Source organism: Lepisma saccharinum, chromosome 23 (genome assembly GCF_977018435.1).
Source record: "Lepisma saccharinum chromosome 23, izLepSacc3.1, whole genome shotgun sequence".
Taxonomy (NCBI): domain Eukaryota; kingdom Metazoa; phylum Arthropoda; class Insecta; order Zygentoma; family Lepismatidae; genus Lepisma; species Lepisma saccharinum.
The window spans coordinates 16428839-16453499 of record NC_139251.1 but is presented as its reverse complement, the minus strand read 5'-3'; the positions used below and the strand labels follow the sequence as shown (position 1 = coordinate 16453499).

At 41.8% G+C, this 24661-nt stretch overlaps 1 protein-coding gene across 2 annotated transcripts in view; it reads right to left on the bottom strand.

Moving 5' to 3' along the window:
• LOC145977744 (discoidin domain-containing receptor 2-like) overlaps positions 1-24661 on the bottom strand; it is a 522813-nt gene that overhangs the window by 237524 nt on the left and 260628 nt on the right. For both annotated transcript variants that reach the window (XM_083109999.1, XM_083110000.1), the window contains exon 3: positions 12817-13048. In XM_083109999.1, coding sequence (XP_082966125.1) covers positions 12817-13048 — 232 coding nt within the window. The remainder of the gene's footprint in view (positions 1-12816; positions 13049-24661) is intronic.

Below are 24661 nucleotides of genomic sequence, written 5' to 3'. Positions count from 1 at the left end.
ACGCCGAATCGAAGCCAGTCACCAGAGAGATTCCGAACCGGCGCGTGACCACGTACATCCGACGCTAGTGGCAAGAGGAACGCCCGAAGTACTAAGGAGGTGCAAGTACACCAGATCGTCGCAATTATTCTTCGTCGCGATCGACCTCGGAGGACAATGTCGCCACAAAGGAACCGTGTGCAAGTCCCGCGTCCAGGAGAGATGAATGACCACGCCATGTAGCAGAGTCTGGTACAGTATACTTCAGAGGGTCTCATGTACATGTAAACGTGCGTCGTTAGTATCAACACCGTACAGTTAACGCCGAAGCCTCACTTATTTGCAAAGTTACTCAGGAAAACCCGAACCTAATTTCCGTGTTTGATAATTTTTTGGTATTGTTGTAAAAAAGGGTTATTTCATGTTCAGATATCCTAATTTAATTGTCTGCATTCAGCGTTACAAGCTCCATTTCATTTCTTTAATATTTAGTGTAAATTGTCAAAGTGTGCTCCATTTCTTGTGTAACCGACCGCCCCGTCGCGCCATTTAATTTGTCGATAGTTGACTGATGAGTCTTTTTAATTGTGGAAAGCGTAGTTGTTTTTATCGCAAGGTCGTGTGCGTGAAATAGTATTTATTTGTTGCATGGTGGTTTTTAAGGTAATTTTTGCTCGCGCCGACGATTGATTAGTGTATTCCGGCAGCTGGAGCCAATTAAGTTTTGCATCACTATGTAATTGAGTAGTTGTTCTCATTGGACGAGAGAGGCTGATGTGTAATACCCCCGTCCGAGCAACTTGTATATGTCGTGCTTACGACTCGATGCACACGTTCATTCGAACGAAAGATTTAACCACGCCGACCCAATTGTCTTAGTTAACCGCTTTCCGAGGGCTGGCACTTAAGTTAATTTAAAAGAGCACAGGAGCTGGCAGACAAATGCCCTAAATTCACATAAAGGTTTAAAAATTAAAAGGAATGATATGTTAATGAGATCCATGATTTGTATCCATACTTCACATGTAAAAATACCTCATATGTGTGAAAGAGAGATAGCGTGAATGTTGTGAGAGTGAGGAGGTTTTGTAAACAGTTTTTGATTGCAATATTTTATTTGTTGTTACAATATATATTCACTTTTTTACCGTTCGTCAGTGTTGTTATTTGACGTTTTTCAGGTACCAGATACTATGCTATTAGTGTTTTATGATTGTTCGAATCTACATATCAAAGGTAAACAAAACAGTGTAACATTTCAAGGTATTAATCTCCGCCTCGCAATAGTATGACATAAACGACCGTCTCAGTACCGAACTTGATAACTGGACCGTGAGTCACGACCGGTTTCCCGTACACATAACGACGTTTGGCCCCGTGCCGGGGTATGATTGACACGTCATTTCGGGGACCGTGAGTGCACTCGTTACAATTGGCGCCGCGAACATGGGACGGCAACTTTTGTCATGTCTTTCCAGGAAAGCCAGGTTGCGAGAGCGGTAGAAATTTCATTGTTGTATACGTCATGCATAAAATTCTTGTGTTAGGTTTCTGGTTATTTTTGTGTTTTTGCTTTGTATTTCGAGGGTTATTTTCATGTATTTGTCGTAGGTTCACGTGTAAGGACACGTTTTTGGGCGTAATTGGTAAAAATAGGGCAGATATTTTTTTTCGGCGAAAGCAGCAAGGGCAGCTGCATAGGGCATTTTTATGTACTTTTTGTGTACTTTTTTGGTTTTTGGCGTAATTTATGGTTTCAGGCTGAGTTGTGGGATAAGGGATTCCCGACGGACCTCCTTTTTCTTTTTATGTATCGATTGGTAATTCACATTTTGTGTGAGCTCGCGTAAGTTTGCGTAACTGTTCTAAAGTGCGACATAAGATTGAGCAGATAATTAACGAAAGGCCTTCATGAGATTAAGAAATCGCCGTATAGACTGTTTGAACAAGAGTGACGTCATGATGGTTTGCGAGGCTTGTGGACAGCAATTTTCTGACTCCGAAGTCGAAGGGGAGGGAGCCAGACCGGTTTGTCCCCAGTGCGAGGGCCCGTTGGAAATCGAAAGTGAGATACCAAGTGCCCAAGGGGGTACATCGTCACGTGCGGACAGCGACCACAGCAAGAAACAAGATGACGTAGGAAGTGGCAGTGGTGCCAACCAACTCCAGCTGGTCCTCCAGATGCTCCAAGGAATGGAAACCAGGATGCAGACCGAGATGCGGACCAACATGCAAGGAATGGAAACCAGGATGCAAGCCAACATGCAAGGAATGCAGACCGAGATGCAAGCCAACATCCAGGGATTGGAGACCAGGATGCAGACCGACGTACGAGGGATGGAAGAACGCCTCCAAGGGACGGTTCGCGCTTCCGGAGAAGGAATAACGCAACAACTCCTTCAGACGATCCAAGAATCCGAGGCTCGAATCGAATCCAGGATCGCCAGGACCGACGCTCGCATCAAGGACCAAGAAGCCAAGGTGGCAACGCTGGCGCAGAGCGTAAGTGAGCAGGAAGGAGCTTTGCAACACATCGGCCAGCAATGTGCACAGCTGGAGTCTGCCTGCAATCGGAGCAACGATGCCCCCGAGCGACAAGTGCGGCGAGCAGCGAACCCAGCGGAAGGAAATTCCGAGAAGATAAAGGGAATCGAGGAAAAACTGCAACAATTGAACGTAGCCGACGTTCCGGGATCACCGCGAGAGCCGGCAGCTATGACGTAATCGCAGCCAGCTGAAGTTCCTTCGCCTTCAAGAAGCGCGAGTGACGCAAGGCCGACTACAGGTGTCAACCGAGGAAGCGAAGTGGAATCGAGACTACATCTTCCATCGTCGCGACCGTTCGAAGCCCAAACTTCAAGCCGGGACGACATATGGTCTAAACCACCGTCGGCGAGGAGAGCTTTGTACCCGTCCGAATGTAAGAAAAACTTCAAGAAGTTCTCCGGGGACGACCGGATATCGCCGTCTGCCCTCGTCGAGGAATTCGTAGCAACAGCCCGGGAGTTAGGACTGACGGATGGAGAGCGATTGCTTGTACTGAAAGGCTGGATGCAAGGTCGAGCAAATAAATGGCTGGATCAGAATGAAAGACACTTTCATTCGTACTCGGCGTTTAGGGAAGCCTTCCTGACGCACTTTCCACGCTCTATGCAAGTGAAGGGAAAGATCAAGAAGCCGTTTTTCATGTACGACGGGCCGTATTTTTGCAGAGAAATGCAAAAGGTGGAACTGCTCCGACGAAAAGCGCCAAGAGTGGTTAGCGCGATATAAAAGCACAAGCGAGTCTTTGGTTTGAATTCTGATCAGGATGTGAGGTACATTTATCCTATTTTTGTGTAAATTTTTGAGTGTATAATATGCATATTTATTATGAAAATTGGAGGTATCATTTATATCATGTGTTTTATGTTATCGAACTGGTTAACTTTTCTTGTACAGGGTGTTAAAAAAATTTGTAGTCAAAATTTCATGCCCCTGAGTAGTAAAAAATTTTATACGCCTACAGAATTTTTTGATCGGAAGGAGGGCGAGATGTCACGGTATCTAGTGACATGTAAAACGCAGTTCGATAAAAATTATTTTTGTTTATTGATTCATTTATGTTCAAATATAAAAGTGTGAGGTTCTTTATTTTGTGGATAAATTTGTATCCGAGCCAGACGTCGGAAGTTGGGGACGGGTTTTTCTTGAGTGACAGCGGAACTGTCTTTTCGGCTTAGGACATGACATATTTGCACCGACACGGAGATACGAAAGGAATATTTTGGTCGAGACCGGGCTTCAAGTCAGCGGGCGGTCGAACCCATGTTCACGGATGACCAGGTACACCAGCTGGAGCCCGAGCCTGCAAGGATCGAAGACGCCTCGGTGACCGAGTTTCAAGACAATGGACACAGGTCATTCGCATCTCCTCCAAAAGCGAAGCCAAGCTACCTGAGCGTGGGTTTCAACGGACGAATTTGAATCTCTCTTAAATACGTGGTGCTACCATCCCAGACACAGTTTTGACCCGGATTTCATAGAGAGAGCATCTCCGCGCTACACTCTCGCGTGATCATTGTTTTGTGTCTGTGAACTTTGTTTCCTTACGTACTGTGAGCGACTTGCAGATAGGGAGTTAACTGTGTGCGCCGTATTTTGGTGAAGATTACGCGGTGATTTGTTTTTGCCAAGCGTGGACTACATAAGGATGGAGGGCTAAAAAAAGATAGAGAAGGGGGCCGTCGCTCCCCCTGACGCCTGCAACGACGCCGAAGCCAGTCAGCCAACGCCAAAGACGACACCGAAGCCAAACACTGCCCAAAGCCCGAAGGACGTTTTCAGAACGACGCCGATTGAAGCCAGAGGGAGAGATTGAAGGACGACTCCAAAACGACGCTTCCAGAACGACGCCGAATCGAAGCCAGTCACCAGAGAGATTCCGAACCGGCGCGTGACCACGTACATCCGACGCTAGTGGCAAGAGGAACGCCCGAAGTACTAAGGAGGTGCAAGTACACCAGATCGTCGCAATTATTCTTCGTCGCGATCGACCTCGGAGGACAATGTCGCCACAAAGGAACCGTGTGCAAGTCCCGCGTCCAGGAGAGATGAATGACCACGCCATGTAGCAGAGTCTGGTACAGTATACTTCAGAGGGTCTCATGTACATGTAAACGTGCGTCGTTAGTATCAACACCGTACAGTTAACGCCGAAGCCTCACTTATTTGCAAAGTTACTCAGGAAAACCCGAACCTAATTTCCGTGTTTGATAATTTTTTGGTATTGTTGTAAAAAAGGGTTATTTCATGTTCAGATATTCTAATTTAATTGTCTGCATTCAGCGTTACAAGCTCCATTTCATTTCTTTAATATTTAGTGTAAATTGTCAAAGTGTGCTCCATTTCTTGTGTAACCGACCGCCCCGTCGCGCCATTTAATTTGTCGATAGTTGACTGATGAGTCTTTTTAATTGTGGAAAGCGTAGTTGTTTTTATCGCAAGGTCGTGTGCGTGAAATAGTATTTATTTGTTGCATGGTGGTTTTTAAGGTAATTTTTGCTCGCGCCGACGATTGATTAGTGTATTCCGGCAGCTGGAGCCAATTAAGTTTTGCATCACTATGTAATTGAGTAGTTGTTCTCATTGGACGAGAGAGGCTGATGTGTAATACCCCCGTCCGAGCAACTTGTATATGTCGTGCTTACGACTCGATGCACACGTTCATTCGAACGAAAGATTTAACCACGCCGACCCAATTGTCTTAGTTAACCGCTTTCCGAGGGCTGGCACTTAAGTTAATTTAAAAGAGCACAGGAGCTGGCAGACAAATGCCCTAAATTCACATAAAGGTTTAAAAATTAAAAGGAATGATATGTTAATGAGATCCATGATTTGTATCCATACTTCACATGTAAAAATACCTCATATGTGTGAAAGAGAGATAGCGTGAATGTTGTGAGAGTGAGGAGGTTTTGTAAACAGTTTTTGATTGCAATATTTTATTTGTTGTTACAATATATATTCACTTTTTTACCGTTCGTCAGTGTTGTTATTTGACGTTTTTCAGGTACCAGATACTATGCTATTAGTGTTTTATGATTGTTCGAATCTACATATCAAAGGTAAACAAAACAGTGTAACATTTCAAGGTATTAATCTCCGCCTCGCAATAGTATGACATAAACGACCGTCTCAGTACCGAACTTGATAACTGGACCGTGAGTCACGACCGGTTTCCCGTACACATAACGACGTTTGGCCCCGTGCCGGGGTATGATTGACACGTCATTTCGGGGACCGTGAGTGCACTCGTTACACGCTTGAATTCCATATGCTTACAAGAACTGGCCTCAATCATGGCTGGTCGAAGCCACAATGCAACGGTTTGTGACGTAGGTGAAACACAGCTATATACAGGATGATGCAAAGTGAAATTGAACGCTTTTTCTTAAGATATGAGCATCAATATGTTGACGTAACGGACAGTTGCGATTGATTTTGTGTATTTAACTCCACACTTCTGCCACTTTTGATTAATTGCGAAGATGAGGATGAGTGACGATGTAATGAAAGTGATGACGGGGTTCTCAGAAAGAACACACAGAGTTAGGCCTGGATTCGAACCCGTAAACCTGGTGTAGCGCGCCGTGCTAACCACTCCGCCTCTAACCTTCTGCTTAGCAGATAAAACACGTTAACACATTACGTGTTCAGAACACGTAGTTCGATCCGTTCAATTGTGTACTTTTTTTTAAGGGCCCTCAGAAAATTATGTGCTCCGGAGGCATTGGCCATTTAAAGCTCGTTAACATTGGCTTTTTCTTGTAGTAAATACTTTGGTATGTAACCGCTTCACCATAATCTACGGCGTAAATAATATTTCTAACCCACGTCACTATTCGGTCATACTTCCAACAACTATTTTTCTGGTACTGCTATTGTCTTATTATAGCGTTTTGTATTTATTCACTGCTTAAACGCATGTGCGTTACGTTTTGACGAATAAAACAATAATGGGTGGACACTTTGTGTGGGGAGAAAGCTATTGAAAAGTGCAAGAATCTTCATGTACGCTTTTCACGTGCAGAAACTTAAGAAATGATTAATTTTTGTTGGACGTTCTGTATATTAAAGTTGTTGGGAATATTATATGTGAAAAATTCGAATTGCATGTTATTTGTGGGTAAGGTAAGATAATGTAATATTCCCTGTACACATTGAACCATACCATGAAGACACATTAAGGGAGAATGTGGAAGTAGGGCCCCACATATTCTGGATTTCTGCCATTTTGGAGGTGATGTGATTAACACCACTCTCCGGCCGCATTAACCCCCAGGTATCCATTTATTCGAGGCTGGGTGAACCCGAGAGCCACTTTATTCAGGGACAAGGCTGGAAAAATTCCAAACTTAGATCACCCACCCTTCGAATCGAACCCGGGTCCCCCGCGTGGCAGTCAGAGGCCCTACCGAATAAACCACCTCTGCTCCTGTTTCTTTAGGGGCATATCGCGAAAATTTAACAAAAGGTCAGATTTTTAGAGAACATTCTGTACAGTAAAGGTAAAAGGTAAAGGTGCCCCTGTGCATGTGCACACATATTCTTGACCTCGGCCATGATTGGAATGATGTGATCAGCACCACGCCCAGCCGCCTTTACCCTACAGGGTTAGCCCCAGGTACACTTTGATATGAGACTGGGTGGACCTCAGAGCCGTGCAGAAGCAGGAATATGACTGGAAAAATTTCTTGTACATATCACCAGTCCCAGGATTCGAACACGGGTCTTACGCTCTACCAACTTTTTTTTTTATAATAAATCCCTCTAAGCGGTGGTATACCCCGTTCTTCACATTTTTTAAACATGTATCAATTTTCTCTATAATATCCATATTCGCATTGGGAAAAACACAAACATCTATGTCCGAACCGGGATTCGATCCCGGGACCCCTGCCATTATAGCACGCTGTGCTAACCACTCCGCTACGGAGGTCGACGACCAACTAAGCTACCGCGGCTCCTAGATAACATTCTGTACATGGGCAAAACTGAATTATGCATCACTGAATATGGAAAAAATTGAAATGTAAATTCAAAGTCCAGTTTTGGTTATGTGGGTTAATCAAGGCAGGGCCTGCTGTTTCAGATGCGATTCGAATGACTGTGCAAAGTGTGTCTATTGGGTATAGAAACCCGTACCTCTTGATTACAAGGGGACAACGTTGGTACTGTATATACTCTGTCCCGCCTATCTCTGGAGCAAGGCCACGCATAGCGACAGAGAAGGAGGGAAATCGAGTGGTAGAGCGAAGCAGTAAACGATGCTGCGAAGGCTGGTAACCGCAGACGCTTTCTCCATTCCCTCTCACGTATTCATTGATGGAGTCATCTCGCGTTACTACTTACGCAGAGACTTGTTTTCGTTCGCTTCCTCCAGAGATAACCGGAACAGAGTGTACAGCATCAGATAGGCAATCCCTGAATATGAGAGAAAGTAGGTACAATTGCACGATTTTTTGTTGGTCATCCTGTATACGTAGAAAGAATGTTGAGCGATTGCTTCCTTGGAGTATCCCAACCTGCGGGATTACGACGGGAGGAAGCGACCTTTGCTAATGGGCTATCTTTTTTTTTCTCTTTTGCTTCCTCTGGAAGCGATTAGAGCTTACACTAAAGGAAACATTAACCAGGCTAAGTAACCATGGCAACCGGAACCCCAACAGCCTACCTCCGCTGTGTTGCAGGTTGAAATTCATCTAGCGGCTGGAGACGGGGGAAATTGGAAGGGACGTCCGAACGACGATAATAGCGTAAACCACTCCTGTGTGATTGCCTTGTACTCCCTGGAGTTTGGTCATTCTTCCCGCTGCCCATTGGTCATGGTTGTCGGTTTGTAATTAAGCGGTCCCAGGTTCGAATCCCGATGTGGATACGCAACTTGGAGTTTCTAATCATATGCGGTATTGCAGGCCCGGATCTGCTAATGAAGTGGACTTAAATTGTGACACTCTATTGAGTGGAGTGGAACTGAAAGGCCTTTATTTGACCACGTGGAGTTAGATAATGGGCCCTATGGTAGAGACCTGCTGTGGTAGGATGCCTGACTGTTACTCGAGGGACCAAGGTTCGATTTGCAGGGCGGACAAAAAAGCGTCCCCGATGGCACGATGGTAACCCTGTCAGATTGCAATCATAGGGGTCTCCGATTCGATTCTCCTTGGAGGCACATGTCGAATGTGACGGAGTGGCCACCGCAGCACGTCACAATTCAAAGTGAGTTGATTGAGTTGGTGTTTTAAGTCCACTTTATGCACAGTAAGGCTAATCGGGACTGGACCTACAGTTTATAGTGGGATCCGAACCACTATGTGCCTCCACCGGGTCGAACCCGGGACCCCTTGATTACAAGGCAACGACGCTACCACTGCGCCATCGGAGAGGCCCTCCAAGGGATCTGAGTTTGTATCCTAAGTGTTTCCGTGTTCTGTACAAAACCGAATACTTAAAATGAGCAAGAGACAAACAGGATAAGTGAAAATAAGTTATAAAAATAACTTAAGAAAATGCTTAGCTCGATTTCAGCCTCAAATGTTTAATAAGGATAACTGTAATCAATGGCTGAACGTCCCCAAAAATAAAGAATTTCAAATTCTAAACAAAGAGAAACATATAAACAGAGAGGAAAGAGAGGGAAAGAAGGAAATAGAAAAAGGGAGAAAGACGTAGAGGAACAGAGAAGGAAAGAAAGATAGAAACAGAAAGAGATGAAATAAAGAAATGCAGAGAGAAAGAAGTTGAAAGAGAGGGTAAATATATGCAAATAGAAAGAGAAGACAAAAGGAAGGGGAAATAGAGAGAGAGGAGGAGGAAAATTGAGAGAATAAACAGATAGAGAGCAAAAGAAGAGGAATGAAAGGGAAAGAGAGAAAGAAAGACGGAAACAGAGGGGGAAAATAGAGAGAATAAACAGATAGAGAGCAAAAGAAGAGGAATGAAAGGGAAAGAGAGAAAGAAAGACGGAAACAGAGGGGGAAAATAGAGAGAATAAACAGATAGAGAGCAAAAGAAGAGGAATGAAAGGGAAAGAGAGAAAGAAAGACGGAAACAGAGGGGGAAAATAGAGAGAATAAACAGATAGAGAGCAAAAGAAGAGGAATGAATTGGAAAGAGAGACAGGAACAGTGGAGGAAAATAGACAGAATAAACAGATAGAGAGCAAAAGTGGAGGAATGAAAGGAAACAGAGAAAGAAAGACAGAATCAGAGGTTGATGATAGAAAGAACAGATGAAGAGAAAAACAAGAAGGAATGAAAAAAGCTAGAGAGAGAAGCATGGAAAGAAGGAAAGATGCAGGAGAGGAAAATTGAGATGATAAAGAGATAGAAAAATAGAGAGAGATAGAAAGAATAACACAGGAGGAAGATCGAAAAATGAGAGCAAAGGAAGATGAAAGAGAAGGAGGAGAGAAAGAGAGGGAGAGAGAGAGAAGAAGTCTTATTATTCAAAGGAGCCAAACCTGAGCCCACTCGAAATGCACTGGCAACAAACTGGGTCATACGACGAAACGCTCTCACTTTGCAGCGTCGAACTGGTAGCTGCTACCAGAGCCAATTTGACGCCCAACCACCGAGGATTGACCGGAGCTCTTCGTAGGTGTCCAGGAAAGGCAGCCGCCCTCAACACAAATATGTGTTTTTCACAAAGTTGACACACGTCCATTTGCAGGCGACTGCCCTCACCGCACCCCCTCTCCCTCCGCCGCCAATTACATATGGTTCGGAAAGACGGGCAGGCTCTTTAACGAGTTTCACAAACACATAATGATGCACTCGGCACGAACCCGTTTACCCCAAAAAAGAAACCGGCTTTTGTTTGCGAAGGCAATTTGCGTATCATAGCTTCCTCCTCTTGCCGCTGCATCCTGTTAGCGCTGGGCGTGTAACGAGTTAAGTAAGACGCGCGATTAGCAAGGACGTGTGGAGAGAAGCATTTGCTTTAATTTAATTATAGACGACGTGTTTAAGTTGGTTAAAAAGCTCTTATAGGTGGGAAAAGAGGTGTTGTCGTTTGTTGGCTTTTCTTCTTGTTTAGAACAGGGTGTCTCCAAACTACGGTGTCGAAATCTGTCGCCTCTCTCTCTCCTTCCTCTTTAAGCGGTATTCAGACTACCGAACATGGCATGCTACATGCTTGCTAATTTAAATGTTCCAAGTTGCTCCTTCAGGCTGATCACCTTCTCCCTGTATTTATTTTCACCCTTTTCCCTTCCTATGATTCTCTATTACTCTCTCTGCCTTTGTATCACCTATTATTTATCCTTATTTTCTTCCGTTTCTTTATCTCTCTCTCTATTTTCCTTTTTATATCTTCTTCTTTTCTCCATATTTCTGTCTGACTTCTTACATTTCTTCTTCCTGTCCTTCTCTATCCTTCCTCTCTTCGTTTGTGTTTTCCATTCTTAACTTCCTATTCTTCCGTTTCTTTATTTTCACCCTTTTTCCTTCCTCTGATTTTCTATTACTCTCTCTCTCTCTCTCTGCCTTTGTCTCTCCTATTATTTCTCCATTTTTTCTTCCGTTTCTTTACATCTCTTTCTTTTCCTTTTTCTCTTCGTTTCTCCATATTTCTTCCTTCTAATATCTCTGTAACTTTTCCATCTTCTATTTCTCTACCACTTTCTTGCTTTGTTTATGTTTGGCATTCTATATCCTCACACTCTTCCGTTTCTTTACACCTGTTCCTTTTTCGCAGTTCTTTCTTTCTCTCCCTTGTCTTCCTCCGTTTCTATTTCTTTGTGACATTTCCCATTTTCTTTTTCCCTGTTTCTCTATCACTATCTCTGTCTCTCTTTGTGTCTCCCATCCTTTCTATTTCTATTCTTCCCTTTCGCCTTTTCTCTTCCTCTATTTATTTATTTATTTATTTGTTTGTTTGCCTCCAACAGAGAACAATCTCCAATTACAGGAAAGCTTACATATTCTGTTCAAATAATGGACATATAACAGTGTAGAGTACATACTACGTACATACACACACACACATTTATACACACATATTATATATTATAAAAAATTTTAGAATAATGGAAAATAATGCACAGTAGAATGAACTCACATATATCTAGTGTGCTTCAAAAATTGATCTTAATGATTTTTCATAGAAAGCAAGTGGTAGATTGAAATCTAAATTTCAAAAATCTATTTCCCTCTCACTTAGTGTTCGTGTCTCTCATTGTTTTTATTTCTTACTCCTTTTATATCTTTCTCCCTAAGTGATTTTTTTCTCGACTCTAAACGATTCAGAAATTTTCCAACGTAGGTTAATGTATGGATGGGTTGAATATTATGGCAGTGAACCCACCGTTATCCACCCAGTGGAGACATCTCTAGCGACAAATCTGTAAATCGGGTTCATTTGCAATACCAGTTGACGACGAAATTGATGAAAAAGCAACGGCACAGCTACGTACGTTACGTTCGGCGGGTATGGTCACCACTGGGTACCGGGCACAGGTCCCCTTGATTACAAGGCGACGACGTTACCACTACGCCATCGGGGAGGAGCTTCAGGAGACAACATCAAGACAGTAGTATACATATCGAGACAAAAACGAGAACGAGACGAAACTCGGCTCATCTCGTCTTTCTAGCATCCCCAAATCATACTCCGTTAACTAAACTCGTGTTGTTTGGCAGGCACATATATAGAAATACATTTCGGGGGGTGGGTCAGCCCAGTGCCTCAATAATAATAATATTTAAATAATTATATTTAATTGAATTAAATATTATTAAATAAATATGTAAATTAATTAATATTATATTGTTATTATTACATGAATATGTAAAAAGATGGTAAAAGAATAAACAGTACGTATTCATTATCTAGCTTATCAAAATTTGTATAATAATAAAGTGCCCTGGTAAAGAATTTAATGTCAAATATATAAAGAGTTGAAAATTTATTGAATAATAAAAAAAAGGGAGTTAGATCCAATTGACGAAAAGTAAAGTTCCTGATTAATATTTTATGTAGAGTGCATAAATCTTGAAAGCCATATCATCTCAATTCCTGGCCTTCCAATAAGTTCAGCGGAAATAAATAACAATCGATTACGTAACACATACTAAAATATATTTTGATTATTTAATTGTTGTTACTTAGTAAGTCTTTAGGGGCGGGGGGTCCGGACTCCATAGACCCTCCCCCCTATATACGTCATTGACCTTCAACCTTGCATATCGAGACGAAACTGTTCAGATATTATCCCACTATACATTGTCTACCCTTTCTTCTAATTACTGTCGATGGCCAACAATCTTAATCATAACTGCAACACATCCCACTAACCGTCTCTCCTTTGGCGTCCTTGTAGACCACCCACTCCTGCAGAGAGTCCCTCCAGTACTCCACCATGAAGGTCTCTGCGTACTCCATCCCGACACCGTTGCCAAACCGCCCCTGGGTCTCGGTCATCGTGATGAGGTGGTTTTCCGCGAGGCTCACCTCCAGGTACTCCGTCACGTTGTGCTTGATGGTGTTCTTCGGACACCAAGCGCCGCCGTTGTCGTCCTTGTGGAGCCTGCAAGAAGGGAGAAGCGACTGTTAGGTGGGGTTAGAAAAGAAATCCCAACAGAACATTTCTAATTTACCATCAGCTTAGGCCATTCATAGGTTAGTCAGTAAGTAGGTCACAAACGTTTATTATAAAAATACTGCGTGAGATACTGACTTGAAAATCGTGTATCTCCTGCCAGCCACAGTCGCACCTCACGTTCAACATCATTAAAGTTTGCTGCAACCGTGCGCACACTTTTCTGAAATTCAAACGACCTTTAATATTGTAGGCTAAACCGTGAGAACCTATTGCAGTTGCTTTGCTGTCTATCGTCACTCGCCTGTCAGCTTAAATCATCTTCAAACGTACCATCTCCACATACAGTCCTCGAGTATGGTCGCCACTTTTAAACTGAGCTGCCCATGCGTGCGTCTGCTTTCTAGTGACTACTAACTGAATATCATCAAGCTGGGTTGTGCTGCCATCTAATGACATCTTTAGAAACTACTCACTACTATTTTCAGCTTTACCACCTCAGCGTGTGACCAATTTATTGGCTTCCCCTCGTACATTATAAGAGAAACAATATTCTACATAACTTGAATATAAACGTTCCAGAACCTCTTGATCTTGCCTTACTGGACTCTGGCTTGCATCAGAAATGTACTTTTCCTCTCCTTTCGAAAATTTGGAAAATTATTTCAAATCCTGAGAAATAACACCTGTTGTCACCAAAATAATGAATGAGCGCTTATATTATAAAGAGTGTCACTGCAAATTGTCTATACTCTGTCTCTGGAGCGAGCTATCGAAAGCAAGTATCTGCGGAAGTAATGACTCGAAAGGCCTCGATCAATGAACACGTGCAAGGGAACGGAATTGCGTGGAGGGGGAAACGTACTGCATTTCCCAGACTATGCAGCAGCGTGTACTGCTTCGCTTCTCCCACTCGATTTCTTCCCTTTATGCGTGGCCATGCTCCAGAGATTCCCGAGATAGAATGTATAATACCTCTGTTTTGATTTTTAACTGGAAAGCGAATATTAAAATTTTATTTTATTTTTTTAAATTCAATCGTACTAAGTTTTAATTTTGTGTTGCCACACATACCTGTATTAGTTTCCTTTGTCGCTAAGTTCTGGAAAGCGTAAAATATGATTAGTTTAAAAAAATATTGTTTAAAGATTAGTAAATATTGCAAGATGGGGTTAGGATGTTCTCGTCGATTTGGAATGCAGACCTTTCGAATTTCATTACAGGCCTTATCCGGTGAAAAGGTACCAGCTTGCCCATACAGCACAAATCTCCAAGAGATATCCATTGGATATCCACAATGTCCAGATCAAATCCATGGATATTATGGATATCCAAAAATTTTATATCCATTGGTATCCAATTCTGGATATCAATTGAACGTCTATGGGGTATCCAGAACTGAATATCTGAAACTCGATCAATTCTAGATATCTAATACATAGCCCAAACATGTATATAACTGGCTGGCAGAAACATTGTCCAATTCCAAATATCAAATACGTCTCCAGATCTTGTGCAAAATGGGATATCCAAAACACATCCAATTCTGGATATCCAAAACATATCTAGATCTTGTCCAAAATGGAATATCCAAAACACATCCAATTCGGGATATCCAAACATATCTAGATAAAACATATCTATATCTTGTCCAAAACTGGATATTGAAAATGCATCCATTTCTGGACATCTAATACATAGCAAGAACTGATTCAAAACTGGATATCCAACAATGAATAAATAGGATCTGTTTCGGATATCAGAAAATGATCGGATAACCGAATCTAAATTGACAGGTACTGGAATTTGTGTCTAAGCAGCCGAACCGATCTGAGAGAAGTCGGAATAAATATTGAGATCACTTTTTTCTTGTGTGTGGGAGTAAGGACAGAGATTCAACAGTGGGAAGCAGATGTGTACCTCGATGATGAATGAGGATCTGTGGTATCCTGTCTGAGCCGATCATAACCTTTCTCTGCCTCCTTTACATTTATCCATCTTCACAATTATATCTTACTAAGGTCAATGAAAATAAAAGGAGAGAAGGAAACAATATATTTTCCAAAAATTGAAACTCTTGGTTAACAAAAACTCAATTCTAAAATAAAAATAATAAGAATTGATTTAAGGAGAGAAATTGTATTGTATACCATCACGTATACTGAATTAAAACGTACCAATTACGTTTGTAGAAAAAATACCTGAATGCATAGTCAATAATTAATTTAATTAACAGAACTGGAGAGAAGCAGTAGCACGAATCAATACTGAGGATTTCTTTTCCATTCCAGGCTGAAGTTCAATTCGCTTTACCTTTGATTTTTTCTTGAAATTAGTCCATTTCCTCTTCGGTAAGAACGGAGCAAGATTTAAAACTTCTCGCGTCCCTTCACAACACCACGTGGTGCAAACGCTTCTGAAAGAATTTAAAGAAAAGGGGAAGTCGAGGGGAAAACTAATTTAGCAGTGTTGCCAGTTCTGGTCAATAAGGGATCAAGAAGACCCTTAGCGAAGGATCCTGTGGTGTATATCTCAATACAAACCTCTGTTTTCTATAATATTGAGATAATGACAACGTTCCCGTTTCTAAAACACGTCCCAAGCATAATATCTTTCATTGCCAAAGAGCGAAAACCTCAATTCTTTCGACCTCTCCGGTGTAGATAGCGTGCAACTCTTTCAAGACAATTTCATGTGTAAATAACACAATTGATACTCTTGCAATGAGTTTTATATAATTTCAAAAATACTACGTATTACTGGAACGCTATTGTAGTAATATTATGTAATTAGAGCATTATAATTGGGCTCGGCCTGTTGAGCTCTATAAATAAATAAATAAATATATCATCAGCATAGAATAGAAGTTCATATGGTTTCCTCAGATATTGTGTGCAGTCCTAGAAAATGTGTGTTGCAGGTGTTAATAGAGTGTTAACTTGATTTGGTCTTGTACAATCACGGACACTTCTGGGTTGTAACAAATCCATTGACTTTGAATGGCATTATTACAAGCCAGAAGTGTCCGTGACTGTACTTTGAGCTAAGAAGCATGAGGAGCAGAAAGAGCTGAAGAAAGAAATGGAAGCGGTTGTGGTGAAATAGAGAGAGCCACAGAATGAGAGAAAGAGAGTGGAGGACAGATAAACACAGCAACACACCACATAAACGTCTGCTCTTGTCTGTAACCTTCCGTGTTCAAATATCATTGGCACTGAAATAGAGACAGAGAGAGATATGCAGTGTGAGAGTTGAGGGTAGAAAATATGAAAGAGTACAATGGTGGTATTGAAAGAGAAGATTAAGAGGTGTAAGAACAGAAATATAGAGAGAAAAGAGAGAGTGATAAAGGGAAGGAAGAACGATGCGTGAGAGAAAGGGGGAGATGGTGGTAGCGAAAGAAGTGAGAGGGAGAGTAGTAGATAAGAGAATGATTGAAATGCACAGAATGTGAGACAAGGAAGCTAGTTGTAGTGAACGAATGAAAGGTAAGGTATAAAAGAGACCTGTGATTTAGTTTATTTTACGTGGCTGTTATGCTACCTTTGAATAACGCAACGTTGGGGATGCTGATAAAATGAAATGTACAAATAACACTCATAATCACACATGAATAACCCAAAACAAACTTGCACAGAGGATTATACTGGCTGTGGACCCAGGCGCCAAAGCCTCGCTAGCCTGAAAAATGCAGTCCAGGGTGTACTAGGTGAAAGGGAGGTTGATATTTGAGTGTGTTCAGCAAATATAATCTCTTTCACCCTTCAGAAGAGACAGGATAGATTGCCGGTGGTGTGGTGGTATAATCATTGACTTGTAATTAAGGGGTCATGAGTTCGATACCCAGTGGAGGCATATGGTGGTTCGGATTCGGAATAGTTTCACATATTATACTGTATTTTCAGTCCCGATTAATCTATCTGCGCATAAAGTGGACCTAAAAAAACAATGAAAAAAACTCGCGTGAGTACACGAGTACATGAGATGGGAAAGAATGAAAGAAACACTGAGAAATAGAAAGAAGATAGAGATAGAGTGTGAGAGTACGAGAAAGAGAATGAGAGGTAAAGAGAAAAAAGAGAAAAAGAGAGAAGGAAATAGAGAGGGAAAGAGATTTGATCGATTGAATGATTGATTGATTGAATTGGTGTTTTAAGTTCACTTTATGCACAGTATGGCTAATTGGGACTGGACCTACAGTTTAAAGTGGGATCCGAACCACTATGTGCCTCCACCGGGTATCGAACCCGGGAGCCCTTGATTACAAGGCGAAAAGAGAGAGGGAGCGAAAGATAAAAAAGAAAGAAAAATAGAGTGAGAGAGAGAAAAGATAGAAAAAGATAATGAAAGAGAGAGAAAGAAAGAAAGAACGAAAGAGAGAGAAGGAAAGAAATACAGAAGAAAAGAGAGAGAGAGAAAAAGAAGACGAGAGAAAACAAGAAATAAGTAGAGAGAGATAATACGTGGAGAAGAGAAGGAACAGCAAACAAAAGAACTAGAGAGATGCTAAGCGCCTCCGTCCGTCAAATTTCCGCGTCCCGAAGTTGACTGACGGGCTATATACTCTCAGCGTTCGTTCGCCGAGAGAACGGCCCGTTCAATTAACGTGAAATTTAAATGAGTGTCATTTGCATAAGCTAACGAGAGGCAGCTGTTGTCATAGTTAACGACCGGCGTCTTCCTCTAGGCACAAAAGAAGGAGCCATACAAACAGATCCTCAGTTTCCTCAAAGGAAGGAACAGAATTGGCCAGACTGGTAGAAAACATATTTACATTTAATAACTAAATCCATGTGAAAATATGTAATCAATTACTGAAGAGCACGTTTATACAAAGCAAAAGTTTGTCTCGAAGGTCTGGAGTAAGTTGAAGCCAATTTGGTTCAGGTACTTTTTTTCAAGTGTCAAATGTGCACAGGGCATTACGAAGCCAGGAATCCCGGGTTCGAATTCCGGCATGAGCTTGGGTGTTCTTTGTGAGTGTCCATCATTTCATCACTCATCCTCATCTTTTCCACCGTGGCGGAGTGGTTAGCACAGATTTCTACGACGCCAGGGATTCCCGGTTCGAATCCTGACCTCGACAAGGGTGTTATTGTGTCCCTTCATCAATTTCATCATGTCATCACTCATCATTGCGATTAGTCAAAAGTGGCAGAAAAGCGACGGTAAATAACAAGAATAAAAATTAAAAAATCTTCGCGAATGACCAAAAGTTGCACACATTATAAAAATATGAAGCAGACGAAAGTACTCTTCTACACTTTCTGATGCATAATTTTCACGATATTGTTGCCTTGAAGTGCAACGAGGTCGTGTTGGTATTGCATCAATGTGCTAAAAAAAAATGTTGAACTCGAACATACATCTCTGCAAATTTGCTGTAGGCATCTTCCCTGTCTTACAGAATCAAACACGAACATTCCGAAAAAAGCCAAGGAGGGAAAATGCTCCCCTTGCCCTTATGTGGTGGCGCCTATGTATAAAACGGATAGTTGAAAGCCATTTCATGTTTTGTATTCTTATTTCCATTCAAGCTGTACTTCGAGACTGATGGTTGTTACATTAAGACAACTCTGTATTTCTGCTTGAAGATTCCTCCAGAAGCCTGTTGCAATGAAGCAAGAAGCTCTCTCCTCCCGTTGGAGAAGCTGGAAGCATCCCTCTTCCCATCAGATGAGAAGAAGAGAGTACTTCAGCAAAGAACGTTTAATGCAGTTGCGGACAGTTTTAACATAAAGAGGCTTATGGTTGCCGGGGGGGAAACCATAAAAAGACAATCGGCTATAAGTTAATAGAAAGAAGATTACGGAGGCGTACCAGGGGAAGGAAAATAAAGCTTCTATTACCTTCATTATCTCTCTGTCTCTCCCGCTTTCATTATATATATATATATATATATATATATATATATATATATATATATATATATATAAACACGTACACACTGATGTACACAGAGAACTGTTTTTCGCCTCTCTCTTCTTGAACTCAATAATCGGTTTAAAATATTGATTCCTCAGCTTTATAACATCTACTGTACACGAAATGATTATTAAGTGAACGTAATGCCTTGCTGAATTCATTCAATGTGTGTGTGTGTGTGTGTGTGCAAGTACACTCATTATGTAATGTTGACCATGTAGTTGTTAAGAGCTGCGGTGGTCCAATGGGTGTTTATCTTCTTGGCAGAGTGGTTAGGACAGCGCGTTGCGACGCCAGGAGTCCCCGTTGGGTAAGACAAGGATGTTTGTGTTTTGCAAAATATGGAATTAAAACAGTTTGGTACGAGGAATAGAATGACAGGGGAAACTATCGCTTAGGGGTTTTTAATTTTTATATATAAAGTTGTAGATATGGCATCTGACTGACACGCGGGAGACCCGGGTTCGATTCCCAAGGTGAGCGGTTAAAGAACTTTTTCCAGCAGTGTTCCTACATGGAAAAGCTCTGCGGTTCCCATAATAATAATATCGTCTTTATTGTCGCCTTTAATAAATGTTTAACCGGGGATAATCGTGACCCAGCTATCTATCTCTGCAGTAATTAAACGAAAACAAGTCTCTGCGCAGGTAGTGACGCGAGACGGCTCCACCACTGAACACGTGAGAGGGAACGGGATTGCGTGGAGGGGGAGAGTTACCAGTCTTCGCAGCAGCGTGTACAGCTTCGTTCTGCCCACTCGAACCCCCTTCTTCTCTGCCGCTATTGCAGCCTTTTCCCAGATATATTATAGCAAAGGCGGCCGGAGCGAAGTGTTGATCACACCATCTCCACAAGTGGCCGAGATTGTGATGTGTGGGTCCTGCAGCCTGACAAGTAAAGTCCCGATATACGCAGATCGCTGCGGAGCACTTCCTATTACGTCATCCTCCCCTCCACTCTTCTACTCACTGGTCTGGCGTTGAGAGTACCAGTGGTGCCAACTCAGCAAAATTTAGCTAAAACAAATATGACAAACGATTTTCACTGTTTAGAGTGACGGTGCATGCAGGCTCCTATTATATCAGTGGTTCATTTTATTTAATCCGGCCTTTGAAAATGCGTGCGGTGCGCCGATCGTAAACTGTAGTATTACGCACGTGCGTTAAGGCTTATAACAAAGAGAAACTACAGGGCGAATGACTTCATTTAATGAATGCGACATCGAGCAGTGGCCTGTTTTTTTTTGTTGTTTTTTTTGGTTTTTTTTAACCGAGTGGGGTGGTAGTTCGTTTGTTTATCGTACACCAATCACTACGAGAAGGCAATCTGATATCTGATAACACGCTTGCCTGTGTTATTTTCTAAAGCACTGAAATGTTCTTGCTCTTTACTCTTGACTGCAAGATTCTTACTTTGAAAGAGATGGACTTATGGCCGAGCGTGTAGATGAACTGATAATTAGACTTGGTGAATCCGATTCAGACACGGACACAGATTCATCGTTAGACACAGACTCGGATGAGTGGGAGAGTGAAACTGAAGAAGGAGAACTGGAAAACATTTAGAAGGTGAGCTCAGTTCTATCGTTTATATATTTTTCATTTTTCTATCGTTTTATTTCATACATTTCTTATGCTGGTAAGAAATATCCCAAATATAACTTAATTCATTTAATTTTTAAAGGAAAAATATCAAAATGTATTTAGAATTTAGCGTAATCAATAGGTAACGTAGGTGAGGGGATACTAATTCATGCCTTTCACATTCAAATTTCGTTGAAAATTCTGACGATTCTGCTCCCTCCAGGTTGCAACACTGCGAACCAACGTCACCGCAGACAATGGAGTGGGGAAATGTGATGTGAGGTGCTCAAACAATGGATTGTAGCGTCTTGTTTTTAAACTTGTCAAGTTGTAACTCCTCATTCTTCCATATGCCTTCAAGGAATGTTGTAATACGCAGGAAGTAGCGGTGAGCCTGAGTGGCATTGATGCATGTACAGTCATGGCCACTTCTGGGTTGTAATGATTCCATTGAAAGCTAATGAGATTGTTACAACTGAGAAGTGTCCGTGACTGTACAGTCACCGGCAATAAAAATGAACACCTAGATCCTGAAATGCCCGCTTCCCAGCAAGGCGTTGTCTGTGTTGCCTAACTCTTAAGGATGAAAGTTTTTTTTTAATAGCAAGTTTTCAATGGCAACTTCTACCACCGCCGTAGAGTTATGCAATACACATAACGCCTTGTAGGGAAACTAGCATTTCAAGATCTAGGTGTTCCATTTTTATTGCCGCTGACTGTACATTACATATTATAACATGTTGATAGCGCACTTGAAAACACATATTTCCGCCAGTATGACAGCAAGCACTTCTATTCATGGCAGACAGAAAAGTGCCACATTCGGACGACATGGATATGTTCTCGATAATATGTTGATCACATTTAGCTCTATTGCAGTGTACTACAGTGTGCCTATCCAAGAGAAACTTGACAAAATATCTACTAGGAAACTACAAATTGCTCCACGAGGTTGAGTTGAGGGAATACATATATCCGATTCCGCCGGCAAGTGGCGTGCTTCAAGCCGCTACACGGTACACGTTCGACTGGCACAATAATGAAATAATTCATTGTACAATGCAAAACGGAAAAAAATCAAACCATTCCACAGCCAACAGCAGAAGGATGTATGTTCAAAAGGAATCACAAAGATTTAGTCCATGGGCCAGCTAAGAATTCGGTATATTTTTTCCTTTATGTCACACTTACATGGGTGTGTGAGAATGCCAAAAATAAACATGATTACCATTTCAAAGTGGTAGCTAATAGAAATGGCGGCCAATCCAAGATGGCAGATGTTGACATTTGAAGAAAGTACTATATCTCTGAAACCAAGGGTCTGATTTCAAGGATATTTTTGTCAAATGAAAGCGTAAGATGTGTTCTATACTTAAGGTTATCTAAGATTTTTCGATAAAAGCAACCGTTAAGTAGCTATCACGCTTTATAAAATTGTATTCTTTACTAATAATTTTATGTTTATCATTTAATCGGAGCATCTGAGAAAAAAGTGTTTCAAACAAAAATTGTAACGTAAAGGTTTATCCTTAGCTCATAGATTCTCAGAGGTAGCTTCTATACGAATTCCCTCGCGGTCCAGAATAAAGAAGGTTTGTTGATGAAACGGCGGATAGAGAACTTCCTCCCTCATCTCGTGGAAGATGATGTAGAAAAAGGAATAAGGATGGTCCAAGAGTTTATGCGAGTAAATTGAACGTTTCTCTCCCGTTCCTTTTCCTCAGCTAAACCAGCAGGGAAGGAAGAAGAGGAAGGAGAAGCAAAAAGAAATGAAGATTTATTTTAAGAAAGACGAAAATAAACAATTAAAAAGTTTAGGAACACTTTTCCGCTTATTAATAAATCTTCCCTTAGCATTATTTCCTAAATACCCGCCGGGAGGCGAATCATGACGAAAAATACAAACAGTAATCCATGTCGAGAAGGAAAATTGAGTTGGGAAGACTTTTCCTCTTAAAAAAAAAAATGAAAGTGGAGGATTGTTGAGGAAGGGGAGTTGACAATGGATATTACAAGTTCAGATTCTCAAGTGGGGTCCCCTGATTTCCAGCCCACTCACGCCCCTGTCTCTCGTCGTTCTCTGACGTCTTCAGCAACACAAGTGCATCGTTGACTCTTGGAATGGATTTTCTTTTTCCCCCGCTTTTCGTCGTCTTCCTTCCCCTCCCCTCTCTCACTCTTTCTCGGCATTGCCAAAACCTTTAATAGCGCCCTCTTCAACTGGAAAATTAAAGCTAATGGGACTAAATAACTTTTGTAAGTTGGTGCGTTTGGATTGGGGGCTGGCGGAAGGGGGGGTTGGGGGAATCTCCCCTGGATCCTCTCGTGGTGAAGCATCTTAATGTCTCTCTCCTGTTCCCTCATGCAACCCACTTCTCATATTTCTCTACCCTTCTTCATGTCATTTATCTTAGTTTACAAACGCAAATATCCATGATAAGAAGTAATGTATTATCTGGAAGAACATTTCTTCATGCAACACTATTCGTTTAGGTATCCTTCCCACAATTGTGCTATACTCTATCCAGAAAACCTCTGGAGCAATGTCGTGTAGGAGGATAGGAAGAAGGTGGACAAAGCGAAGCAGTAAATGCTGATACAAACAGCTGGGAGCTACAGCCGCTTTCCCCCTCCACGCAATCCTGTTCCCTCGCACGTGTTCGTTGGTCAAGCCCTCTCAAGTCTCTACTTGCGCAGATACTTGTTTTCGATTGCTCGCTCTAGAGATTCCCTGGACAGAGTATACGTACGTTACTACGGGATATCTGGTAGAAACTCGCAGAAGCGGTCGTCCCTCAACATCCAGTTTGAAGAAAAATTTGCAAGTAGCGCAAGATATGTTTGTTCCCTAGCCATCTGCTTGGAATTGCAGCTTTTCTGATGGTCTTGGCATCCACTGAAGCACGATGTGTGTGAACACTTCGCCACCATTTCTGGACCTATACCACGAACTGCGCCAGATGGGCACACTCATGCAGTGTCAGACATCAGGGCATTATGGTCTGCTCTTGACACCGCGAGAAGAAAGCACATACAAGCGATGGAATTCTTGTACTTCAGGGATCGCAATGCAATTTGTTTCATTCAAATGCGGTGCTATTTACAAAAGTGTTCTTCTTTTAATGGGGAGTTACTTTACAGCCACCCTGTATAAAAGCTAACCACAACGATTAGATTAGGCCAGGAGGTAACTGGTTAAAACTCAGCAGCTGTCAACCCTGACCGAGGTTTACTATTGTTTGCCTCCTGCGACAGTGTCAGATCGCCTGATGTGTGTGGGGGCCACTGGATGCCTGTTGAAAATGTAAGAGGGCCAAATCTTCGAACATAAACGTCTCTCATATTCACATTGTTATTACGCCACCCAAAACGATAATTGTAAATTATATATTATACCAATTGCACTGTTGCATTTGCAAAAATGTAAAATGTTATTGTCAGATCTCCACGGTCCAGGGATTTGTAGAGGTGCTCCGAAACCAGAGGTCTCGGGTTCGAATTTCTATTTCCTTCACGAAATTTGTCTATTGGATTTGACTGATATTGAATGGCCACTGTGGCGCCGCTATTATTTTGCTCAGTTGTACCAGGAAGTTGCCGTTTCCGGACAAGAAAAAATGTTACATTTGCTCGTATTGTAATTAAGCCAAGAACAAATTAAAGGACGTCTACGAAACTGGCGAACTCGCCGGATCTTGATAATTTTCATATGTTTGGTGACAAATTTTAGGCTCCTTAAGAAGGTGCTTGCCAATGACTGCCCGCTGAAACGTTGTTAGAATATTGTTAACACGTTTTGATACACACATTTACAGATATTTAAGGACCGGAGCCGTAGAAGTGTGGATGGAACAGGGATCGGAGGACTTTCCAGTGCATGATGCTCTCGTTCAACAGTGAAACTGTCCATTAAACGTCCATGAGGTATAGACACTTCTCTTCCGCATTTGGAATGCTATTTAGCGTCGCTTTTCCAGTAAGTTTGGCAAATCGCGACAATGAGGATGATTATGTTACGTTGATAAACCGGCAATCACAAATAACGGGATTCGAACCTGGTAAATTAAGTAACGAGATCGAAACTCCGGTCAAC